General features: G+C 36.1%; 1 protein-coding gene across 1 annotated transcript in view; it reads right to left on the bottom strand.

The window, feature by feature from the left end:
• LOC135097763 (trinucleotide repeat-containing gene 6A protein-like) overlaps window positions 1–12,199 on the bottom strand; it is a 46,527-nt gene that overhangs the window by 16,274 nt on the left and 18,054 nt on the right. Inside the window, 3 exon segments of the mRNA XM_063999789.1 lie at window positions 216–497; window positions 876–1,067; window positions 7,886–7,960. Coding sequence (XP_063855859.1) covers window positions 216–497; window positions 876–1,067; window positions 7,886–7,960 — 549 coding nt within the window.

Below are 12,199 nucleotides of genomic sequence, written 5' to 3'. Positions count from 1 at the left end.
GTGTGCGTATTCTCTTTCTCCTCCTCCTCCTGTTCTTCTTTAATCTTCCTACTTATCTCCCTTTCCCCAGCTCCTTTCCTCCTCCTCCTCCTCTTCTTCACAACCCTCCACCTTCAGTCCTTCCTCCCCTTCTTCTCCCATCACTACCTCCTTCCACCTATACCATTCCTCCCCCATGCCCTCACGCAACCCATCACCTCTTCCCTCTCTCTTACCTGCAAATTCTGAATCTGTTGCTTCGTTTTGGTGATATTAATATTCAACTGTAGCAGAGTTGTGGAGGAATTCTTGTTGAGGTGAGCATGGGCCTGGCACAGAGCTTGCTGCTGAGAGAACTTCTGCAAGACGTTTATGTGGCTCAGCATGTGGTTAAGGAGAACGAGGGTAGTTGGAGCTAACGGCTGGTTCAATATCTGAGGATTGAGGTACCCAGCCTGCACTGCTGTCTGAATGTGTTGCATCAGTGCGCGGACGTGTGGAGCGTTGCCAGAGCCGCCCTGTGTGGATGGGTGGTTCGGTTAGGGGCGGAAATGTGCGTGGAAGTGAGGAAAAGAGAGAGGTATGGGGTGTGTGTATGTGTGTGTGTGTGAAAAAGTGAGAAGCAGAAAGAAATGTGTTTGTGTGCGTGTGTGTGTTTGTGAGTGAGAGAGAGGTAGAAAGAAGTGTTTGGGTAAGAGAGAGAGAGAGAGAGAGAGAGAGAGAGAGAGAGAGAGAGAGAGAGAGAGAGAGAGAGAGAGAGAGAGAGAGAGAGAGAGAGAGAGAGAGAGAGAGAGAGAGAGAGAATTTCACAAACAAAAAACAGCAAAAATCAAACAAACAAACAAACAAACACTGCCCCTGTCACCCACAACCCCCCAAACACCCCCAAAACAAACCTGGGAGGGGAAAGGAAGGTGGTGCGGCCCAGGGGGGAACCTCTGGAAGTTCGGATTGTTTATGTCAAAGGGGGCGTGTTCCTCAAGTCCTGTATTCCTCCAAGCCTCGCCTCCTCCACGGTTCCCTAACTCCATCAACGAGTCATCCAGGGCCATGTTGTTGTTACGAAGAGCAGCCTCGATGTCCTCCTTCTGCGGGAAACACAAAAATAACGACCCTTTGTGGTTTAACGCTGGTACATAGTCGCGAGGGTGTGCGTGCGTGTGTGTGTGTTTGTAGGGATGTTTCAAGTGTCTTTTTCTAAGTCTCCGGTTCTTTTCCAGGTCTAATTTAATACGAGATGTGTTTCTCGTGAAGGAAATCGCCTTGTTTCTGTGTTTTACGAAGTTTTGCTCTCTCTTCTCATCCCGGTTTGGTTTTAAAGGCAGTGGTGGATGTTGTTGGGGTTTTCAAGGTGTTTTTCGTGTTTCTAGTGGTCGTGTTGGGGTTTTCAAGGTGTTTTTTTGTGGTTCTAGTGGTGTTGTTGGGGTTTTCGAGATGTTTTTCATGGTTCTATTAAGTTACTGGGGTTTTAAAGGGTGTTTTTTGTGGTTCAATTAAAGTTACTGGAGTTTTCAAGTGTTTTTTGTGGGCTTAGAGGTGTCACTGGGGGTTTTCAAGGTGTTTTTTTGTGTTTCCAGTGATGTTATTGGGGTTTTCGTGGTTCTAGTAATGGTTTAACAGGCCACAGTGGAAGTTACTGAGCATCCTTCAACATTTCTTAAGTTTAAAAGGCTGTAGTGGGGAAGTTAACTGGTCTTCCCACGATTCTGAAGAGCTAAATAAGACGTCTACATCACAAGTTGAAAAGAGAACGCCCTAAAATACCCAGAAACACAAAAAAATTAACCCTGACCTTTGAAAACATAAGATGCAAAGTGAAATATCAACACACTGAGACCGCTAATGTAAACACATGTATGAAGGTACTGGAGTGTCACCCCCCCCCAACCTCTCAATGTAAACAAACCATCCTGGCCACCCTAAGCCACACACAAACACTCGTTATGTACACACAGCAGGAAGAAAAGTGATTAATATTGCTGTACTGAGGGGAAAAAAATCATTATTGGTACAGTCATCCCTTAAAATTCATGGTTTTCTGTAATGGATTAATGTTTTCTTTGATTTTTTGTTTTTGATTCGAATTTTTAGAGGAGATTACGTAACTATGATTATTTTTATTTTTGAGTTAGTTGATAAATAAAATGTTTGTGGACATATCAATACAGTTTTCTCTGATTTTGAAAGGTTTTTGAGTGCTCACAGGTGTTCCTAAGGGCCTGACGTGAGATACCCTAGCTGATTATTTGTTTATTAATTATTTTGAGTTAGTTGATGTTTGTAGGCATATATATATATACAGTTTTTCATGATTTTAATAAGGGATGACTGTAGTATGAATGGTGGTACTGTTAACCCTATAAATACTGACTGTTTTTCTATATTCTAACATTGAAAAGTTAATAAATTTGACAATGTATAATTATAATTGTAACAGGTTGTGTTATATTGCAATAAATCATCTTACTAATAATTTGAATGATGCTACTGTTAGTTAATACTGATTCTTCTTAGGTCTGCCTTGAAAATACTGATGTTTTCTTTGATTACTCAGCAAATATTGACATTTTCTTTAATCTGCCCTGAAAATAATGACTTTTTCTTTAATATACAACTGATTCAACAAATTATAATCCTTTTCACTAACAAAGGTTTAATTCTTGGTGTTAACTGGTCAAATCTTAATTCTATAGCACTCTTACAAGGTTCTGGCACAAATAAATAAACAAATAAATAAATAAATAAATAAAGCAATATATTTTTTTTAATCCCTGGCATCATTGGGTCAAATCTTTCAAATCTGAACCTTCTGGCACTCTAATAAAAATTCCTGTTATCTCTGGCACTAATTCAACTGAAATCTGGCACTGAAATCACCAAAAGTATTAAATATGGCACTCCAAAACAAATAAATATATAAACAAATAAATAAATGTTGATTCTGGCACTCAATAAAACTCCTGTTACCTTTGGCACTAATTAAACTGAAACCTGACACTGAAATCATCAATTAAATATGGCACTCCAAAATGAACAAATAAATAAATAAATAAATGTTGATTCTGATAAATTTTAACCTCTGGCACTCAATAAAAATTAATTAAACAAACCTGGCACTCAAATCACCAAAAAATTAAACATGGCTGCCAAAAAATCCTTAATTCTTGACACACACACAAAATTTAAACTCTGGCATTTGTCACCCTAACCTAACCCAACACTTCCCAGGGTGAACACCAACACCAGCCTCTCACCCTAACATAACCTAATTCCTCCCAGCTTATCACCCTAACGACCCAATTCTACCTCGTCCATCATCCGTCACCCTAATTATAAGTGTGATAGTAATACTTGTCGTCACTTAGACATTGAGCGAAAGAAAAGTAAACAAATGAATAAAAGAAATTCAATTATTTCAACCAACACCACAAGTTATACCCAAACACGCCAGACAAGCTTAGTATGTACACTTGGGGACAAAAGTGATGTTCAGCCGGCTAGTCAGACACATCTCCAAGTATTCTATTTTGCTAAACCTCCTATCTGTATTTTTCACTACTTCCCAAAGGCTCTAGTTGAAATGATGTGGGTTTTCAAGGGTGTTTTTATGGCTCCAGTGACAGATTAACAAGGTTTTGACGTTATTAGCAGGAGAAACACTCTTTTAAAAGGCTCTAGTTGAAGTGACGTGGGTTTTCAAGGGTGTTTTTACAGTTTCAGTGGCAGATTAACAACATTTCTACATTATTAGCAAGAGAAACACTTTTAAAAGGTTCTAGTTGAAATGACACGGGTTTTTAAGGGTGTTTTTACGGCTCCAGTGACAGATTAACAAGATTTCTACAATATTAGCAAGAAAAACACTTTTAAAAGGTTCTAGTTGAAATGATGCGGGTTTTTAAGGGTGTTTTTACGGTTCCAGTGACAGATTAACAACATTTCTACAATATTAGCAAGAAAACACTTTTAAAAGGTTCTAGTTGAAATGACGCGGGTTTTTAAAGGTATTTTTACGATTCCAGTGACAGATTAAAAACATTTCTACAATATTAGCAAGAAAACACTTTTAAAAGGTTCTAGTTGAAATGACGCGGGTTTTTAAAGGTATTTTTACGATTCCAGTGACAGATTAAAAACATTTCTACAATATTAGCAAGAAAACACTTTTAAAAGGTTCTAGTTGAAATGATGTGGGTTTTTAAGGGTGTTTTTAAAGCTCCAGTGACAGATTAACAACATTTCTACATTATTAGCAAGAGAAACACTTTTAAAAGGTTCTAGTTGAAATGAGGGTGTTTTTACGGCTCCAGTGACAGATTAACAACATTTCTACATTAGTGACAGAAGAAACACACTCAAGAACCCTGCCAGTCATCTCTGTGGCCTTGGGAAATAGCAGTGATGAGAGAGGAGAATCTTTCCGAACACCGGCTTAGGTATAAAAACCATCTTGACTCCTTATACTCTCTCAATCCTCCCTATACTGTCTCATCTCCTCACTACACCTTCTCAAACCTCCCTACACCAAAATGGGACCTAGAATTGATGGGAAAAAGAACTGCGGCAAAAATTAATCTTGATCTCGAAGGAAAACATGAAAATAAGCGAGTTTTCGACTGCAAAAAAGGTGAAAAAAGGTGAATAGATTGTAGAAAAGTGCAACATGACTCTGAGTGGCTCGCTGGTGAGGGAAAAAAGGGGTTAACGACAAAAGCTTTTAAAATGAAGGGAAAAAACAGGGAAAGTGAGCCCACGTCACGGGAAAAACACCACAAAACAGGGAAAAAAAGATTAAACCCTGAAATAAGACAGTACAAGAGTGTGGCTGGCTGGCAACACACACACACACACACATACACACACACACACTATTACGACATATAAAAAAAAACAAAAAACAATAAGTAGAAACAATTATAAACACCATCATCTCAACTCCTAAACAATAAACGCCATAACACAATAGACAAGTGAACCAGAGCAAGAGACAGGGGAGAACGTAAACAAACAGGCTTTTCAAGGTTAAACCCCCTGGAAAGGCAGAGAAACCAGTAATATTCCTGCGAAAAGAGAAACAGAGAAGGCAAAAGAGATTCACCCAGTAACCCCAGTACTTATGCATCTCCTCCTCCTCCGTTCGAGAATTCACGGAAGCATGAAAAACAAAAAAAACACCAATTATTCATTCAAGGAAATCTTAGCTGGGGACACGACAGGAATGTGCAACAATCGAAGCTAATTAATGGGTGATAGTGTAGTTAGGTATGGTAGAATGGCCACTGTGGTCGTTATCGTTGTGGTGGTTGTTGATGTTAATGTTGTTGTGTTTTGTGCGAAGTCGAGAGGGATTGCCAGTTGAAATGACATCCACTGCAGGACTGAGGCACCTCTCTCTCTCTCTCTCTCTCTCTCTCTCTCTAACACACAAACGCCACCAGTCAGACAGGCATCGGAAGTCGTGGCGTTTATACTCAAGCCAGGCTGCAGTGTCACATGCAACCTCAGCCTTAGGGCAATAAACGCCACGAGCTGCATGCCATCAAGGGAGTTCCACAAGGTGTTCTTCTTTCTCTTGCATTCTTTGATAGAGGCAGCTGATTCATTCTTATTCATTCTTCAAAGTGACATAATTAATAAGTTTTTTCCCTCAAACATTTGCATTCTTTGAGGAAAACAAGGGTAAATATTTGTGATTGTAATAACTTCTAATTTCCACGGCGATTTTCCCTGGCATACCTAAACACAATGGAAATGACAAGGTAAATAAGTTTTTTTTTTTTTTTTTCCTAATACATTTAAATTCTATAAAGGTGGATATCTGTAATCAACATCTGTCATAATTTTCACCCATCAAATGTTTCCCTATCAGTGACAGTCCCGGATGCAAGATGGACACTAAATATAAACATCACTTTTTAATCACCACAGGAAACAAACCTAATTTTTTTTTCCCCGCCCAACAATGCGAAAGGAGAGACAGACAACAATGACAGTCCCGACAGCTATGTATATATCAGCCAATTGTTTGTTTTGGTCTGAAATAAGGCGATAAGTGACAGTCCCGGCCTCAAGAAAAGTCATAAGGCATTTTTTTTTTTTTACTTTGGTTTTAAAATTGACTTTTAATCAAGAAATTTCAACGGGATCACATTTACTGTATTTAAGATTTCATTACTGTCCTGCCCGCTGCCTCTCTCCTCCGAGTAAAAATTAAACAAATATTTTTTTGAGAAACAATTACAAACGAGTCTTTCTTTTAAGTTAATCGAGATATTTTGTCAAAGATCCAAATTTCTGTAAGGCAACGCAAAATAAACTGAGAATCAAAACTTTAAATTGATTTGTTCGAAAAGCAAGGCGTTCACTAACCAAGGAAAACACAAATGACAGTCCCAATATCAATACGTCAAGTTACACTTTTCTCAGTTACGGTCTAAAAATTTAACGTCTATATTTACTGTATGAAAAAAAAATATAGCTAAAAATAAGTTAATAAAAAATATATTTATTTCCTCCGCAATTTTTTTTTTTCGCACGTTACAGTAAAATCCCTCTTATCCGACATCAACGGGACCGCCGACATGCCGGATACTTGAATATTGCCGGATACTTGAATAGAAGTGAAATTATGTCCACAATCACCACCCTACACTCACGCATCTTACCATAACCAAGATCAGCTGATCTTAATCAGCAGCTGATCTGATCAGCTGCTTAAGTGTAAGCACAACACGCTTCCTCTTTTCTACAACTTTAGGCATGATGAAGGCATCAGGCGATAAACAGTGCACACGTGGGACTGAGTAAACCCAGTGCAGTGGGCCGCGGGTGGCGCGAAGCAGTGCGCTCTGCTGGCGAGGGGACAAAGTATGCCTTGCACGGGAATTTTAATCGATTTTATGAGTACACATTGATTTTTTATTGACTTTAAGGCTCGGGGAAAAATGTGCCGGATACTTGAAGCTGCCGGATACTCGAATGCCGGATGAGAGGGATTTTACTGTATATAAGGAGAGACAGACAACAGTGACAGTCCCAACCTCAAGACAAACCAAATAGCAATCACTTGTTTTTCTTTATAATCTAACAAAACATCGTTAATTACCAGAAAGAGAAAACAATAAGAAGGTATTTCCGCAACACATAATATAAGGAGACAGACAACAGTGACAGTCCCGACCCCAAGACAAACCATAAGGCAATTTTTTTTTTTAGTGTAAAAAAGCAAAATAAATATTGATTAACAACGAGAAAACAATACAAAAAGAGCAATTTCCCAACACATAGTATAAGGAGAGAGACAGACAACAGTGACAGTCCCGACCTCAAGACAAACCATAAAGCATTTTTTTTTAAGTTATAGCCTTTAAGAAGAAAAAAGTGAATATTGATTACCAGACAGAAAATAATAATAATAATAATAATAATAATAATAATAATAATAATAATAATAATAAAGCAATTTGCCAACACATAAGGAGAGACAGACAACAGTGACAGTCCCGACCTCAAGACAAACCTTAAAGCAGTATTTTTTTTAATTATAGCCTTTAATAAAAAAAAAAAGTAATTATTGATCACCAAACAGGAAAAAACAATAAAAATAATAATAATAACAAAAAAAGCACTTTCCCAACACATAAGGAGAGACAGACAACAGTGACAGTCCCGACCTCAAGACAAACCATAAGGCAGTATTTTTTTTTTAATTATAGCCTTTAATAAAAAAAAAGTGAATATTCATTACCAAACAGATAAAAACAATAAAAATAATAATAATAACAAAAAAGCACTTTCCCAACACATAAGGAGAGACAGACAACAGTGACAGTCCCGACCTCAAGACAAACCATAAGGCAATTTTGACAAGTGTTGGCAATGTAATCGTGTAACATGTGGGCCTCACCTTATAACCCATCTCCAGGAGGGTACGAAATTGCTTGCTGTTGTAGATTAAGTCTTTTGACACTCCCTTAGGTACCTGGCAACAAAAATCAACACCTGCGCGTTACACCGTGACAGAGGAAGGGGGAGGGGGAAGTGACAGGGAGGACACGTATGAGTAGTAGTAGTAGTAGTGGTAGTGGTGGTGGTGGTGGTTACAGTAGTAGTAGTACATCTCTATCTGACCATCTGCTTCTAAAAATACATATAAAGGCTGAAAACACGTACACACACACACACACACACGTACATAAGTGTGTGTGTGTGTGTGTGTGTGTGTGTGTGAGTGTGTGCATGTGTGGTGTGTGTGCGTGTGTGTGTTTCATATATACAGTAGCCCAAGGAAGGAGGCAGATTGTAACAAACAACACAAACAAACAAACAAACTCAACACAAACCGTGGGCATATTATGAAAAATATTAAGTTTATCGATTAACGAGAGAGAGAGAGAGAGAGAGAGAGAGAGAGAGAGAGAGAGAGAGAGAGAGAGAGAGAGAGAGAGAGCGGCACGTACTGTCAACTGTCGTACTTCTAAAAGGCTTTGAAAGGTTCTCAAGAGTGTTTTAAAAGTGTTTTTTGTGTGTTTAAAGTATTTAGACTAATTTTTTTCCATTTTTTAGCTCGATTTTAAAGTTATGTCCGCAAATGTGTTTTTGTGTTTTTTTTTAATAAATTTGTTATGCCTATTATTTTTTTGCTTCGATTGAGAAATGAAAGGGGTTTTTAAATTTGTTTTTCTGTGTTTTCTGGTCTGAATTAAGAGCTAAATGTGTTTTCTGGGGTGTTTTAAATATTTCCGGTGTTTTTGCGCTAATTTTTTGGTGTTTTAAATGTTCCCGGTGTTTCTTGCGCTAAATTCTTGAAGTTAAGCGTTTGAAGTGTGTTATAAAAGTTTGTTTTTAAGTGTTTTTTGGCTAGAAGTGGAAAATTAAAGTTCTCAAGGGTGTTTTAAGTGTGTTTTTGGCTAGAGATGAAAGATTAAAGTTCTCAAGGGTGTTTTAAGTGTGTTTTTTAAGTGTTTTTTGGCTAGAGATGATAAATTAAAGTTCTCAAGGGTGTTTTAAGTGTTTTTTAAGTGTTTTTTGGCTAGAAGTGGAAAATTAAAGTTCTAAAGGATATTTTAAGTGTTTTTAAGTGTGTTTTTGGCTAGAGGTGGAAAATTAAAGTTCTCAAGGGTATTTTAAGTGTGTTTTTAAGTGTTTTTTGGCTAGAAGTGGAAAATTAAAGTTCTCAAGGATATTTTAAGTGTTTTTAAGTGTGTTTTTGGCTAGAGATGAAAGGGTAAAGTTCTAAAGGATATTTTAAGTGTGTTTTTAAGTGTGTTTTTGGCTAGAGGTGGAAAATTAAAGTTCTCAAGGGTGTTTTAAGAGTGTTTTAAGTGTTTTTTGGCTAGAGATGATAAATTAAAGTTCTCAAGGGTATTTTAAGTGTGTTTTGGCTAGAAGTGGAAAATTAAAGTTCTCAAGGGTATTTTAAGTGTGTTTTTAAGTGTGTTTTTGGCTAGAGGTGGAAAATTAAAGTTCTCAAGGGTGTTTTAAAAGTGTTTTTAAGAGTTTTTTGGCTAGAAGTGGAAAATTAAAGTTCTCAAGGGTATTTTAAGTGTGTTTTTAAGTGTTTTTTTGGCTAGAAGTGGAAAATTAAAGTTCTCAAAGGTGTTTTAAGTGTTTTTTAAGTGTTTTTTGGCTAGAAGTGGAAAATTAAAGTTCTAAAGGATATTTTAAGTGTGTTTTTAAGTGTGTTTTTGGCTAGAAGTGGAAGATTAAAGTTCTCAAGGGTGTTTTAAGTGTGTTTTTAAGTGTGTTTTTGGCTAGAGGTGGAAAATTAAAGTTCTCAAGGGTGTTTTAAGTGTGTTTTTAAGTGTTTTTTGGCTAGAGGTGGAAAATTAAAGTTCTCAAGGGTATTTTAAGTGTGTTTTTAAGTGTGTTTTTGGCTAGAAGTGGAAAATTAAAGTTCTCAAGGGTATTTTAAGTGTGTTTTTAAGTGTGTTTTTGGCTAGAGGTGGAAAATTAAAGTTCTCAAGGGTGTTTTAAGTGTGTTTTTAAGTGTTTTTTTTGGCTAGAAGTGGAAAATTAAAGTTCTCAAGGGTGTTTTAAGTGTGTTTTTGGCTAGCGATGATAAATTAAAGTTCTCAAGGGTGTTTTAAGTGTGTTTTTAAGTGTGTTTTGGCTAGAAGTGGAAAATTAAAGTTCTCAAGGATATTTTAAGTGTTTTTAAGTGTGTTTTTGGCTAGAGATGAAAGGGTAAAGTTCTAAAGGATATTTTAAGTGTGTTTTTAAGTGTGTTTTTGGCTAGAGGTGGAAAATTAAAGTTCTCAAAGGTGTTTTAAGTGTTTTTTTAAGTGTTTTTTGGCTAGAAGTGGAAAATTAAAGTTCTCAAGGGTGTTTTAAGTGTGTTTTTAAGTGTGTTTTGGCTAGAAGTGGAAAATTAAAGTTCTCAAGGGTGTTTTAAGTGTGTTTTAAGTGTTTTTTGGCTAGAGATGATAAATTAAAGTTCTCAAAGGTGTTTTAAGTGTGTTTTTAAGTGTGTTTTGGCTAGAAGTGGAAAATTAAAGTTCTCAAGGGTGTTTTAAGTGTGTTTTTAAGTGTGTTTTTGGCTAGAGGTGGAAAATTAAAGTTCTCAAGGGTATTTTAAGTGTGTTTTTAAGTGTGTTTTTGGCTAGAGATGATAAATTAAAGTTCTCAAGGGTGTTTTAAGAGTGTTTTAAGTGTGTTTTTGGCTAGAAGTGGAAAATTAAAGTTCTCAAGGGTGTTTTAAGTGTGTCTTTAAGTGTGTTTTTGGCTAGAAGTGGAAAATTAAAGTTCTCAAGGGTGTTTTAAGTGTGTTTTTAAGTGTGTTTTGGCTAGAAGTGGAAAATTAAAGTTCTAAAGGATATTTTAAGTGTGTTTTTAAGTGTGTTTTTGGCTAGAGATGAAAGATTAAAGTTCTCAAGGGTGTTTTAAGTGTGTTTTTAAGTGTTTTTTGGCTAGAGATGATAAATTAAAGTTCTCAAGGGTGTTTTAAGTGTTTTTTAAGTGTTTTTTGGCTAGAGATGATAAATTAAAGTTCTCAAAGGTGTTTTAAGTGTGTTTTTAAGTGTTTTTTGGCTAGAAGTGGAAAATTAAAGTTCTAAAGGATATTTTAAGTGTGTTTTTAAGTGTGTTTTTGGCTAGAGATGAAAGGTTAAAGGTCTCAAAGGTGTTTTAAGTGTGTTTTTAAGTGTGTTTTTGGCTAGAAGTGGAAAATTAAAGTTCTCAAAGGTGTTTTAAGTGTTTTTTTAAGTGTTTTTTGGCTAGAAGTGGAAAATTAAACTTCTCAAGGGTGTTTTAAGTGTGTTTTAAGAGTTTTTTGGCTAGATATGATAGATTAAAGTTCTCAAGGGTGTTTTTAAGTGTGTTTTTAGGTCTGTTTTTAAGTGTATTTTGGCTAGAGATCAAAGTTTAAAATCCTGAAGGGTGTTTTAAGTGTTTTTAAGTGTGTTTTTGGCTAGAGATCAAAGTTTAAAGTTCCGAAGATTGTTTTTAGTGTTTTTCTAAGTGTTTCAAGTGTGTTTCTCCCTCAATTCATCTTTGTGGCCTTTGAAAAAACTATGCATGGTTTCAATTTGGCTTTGCAGTGAAAAAATTAAAGTTATCAAGGGTGTTTTCAAGTTTAAGTCACAAATGGACTCCTGCAAGGCTTGTTAAGCTTTTAAAAGGCTGAAGTGGAATTAAAGACTGTGTTGTTGGGGTTTTAAATGCTCTTGAAAACGTAAACAACACATACAGGCTTTGGGAAACAGTTTAAGTGTGTAATCGAAAATCATTCAACGTTTTAAAAGGCTCCTGTGGAAACTTTTGTGTTTTATTAAGCTTGAAATGCTCGAGAACCAACCAGTAAGTTGTGTGGCCTTTTGCAAATGTGAGGGTCTTAAATTACTCGAGTTTTCAAAGGCTTTAGTAGAAGTTAATATAATTTAGAGTGTTTTTAATGGAATATAATGCAATCTAGTGTTTTTTTAAGCTTGAACTACCCTTAACAATCAAATTAGTAACCTACACAGTCTTTGCAAATGTGTGTCTTTAAATTACTCGAGTTTTCAAAAGCTTTAGTAGAAGTTAATACAATTTAGAGTGTTTTTAATGGAATATAATGCAATCTAGTGTTTTTTTAAGCTTGAAACACCTTTAACAATAAAATTAATAATCTCTATAGCCTTTACAAATGTGTGTCTTTAAATTACTCAAGTTTTTAAAGGCTCTAGTGGAAGTTAATACAATTTAGAGTGTTTTTAATGGAATATAATGCAATCTAGTGTTT

The sequence above is a fragment of the Scylla paramamosain genome, unplaced genomic scaffold, assembly GCF_035594125.1.
Source record: "Scylla paramamosain isolate STU-SP2022 unplaced genomic scaffold, ASM3559412v1 Contig31, whole genome shotgun sequence".
NCBI lineage: Eukaryota > Metazoa > Arthropoda > Malacostraca > Decapoda > Portunidae > Scylla > Scylla paramamosain.
This window is presented reverse-complemented; position numbering and strand designations above follow the sequence as displayed.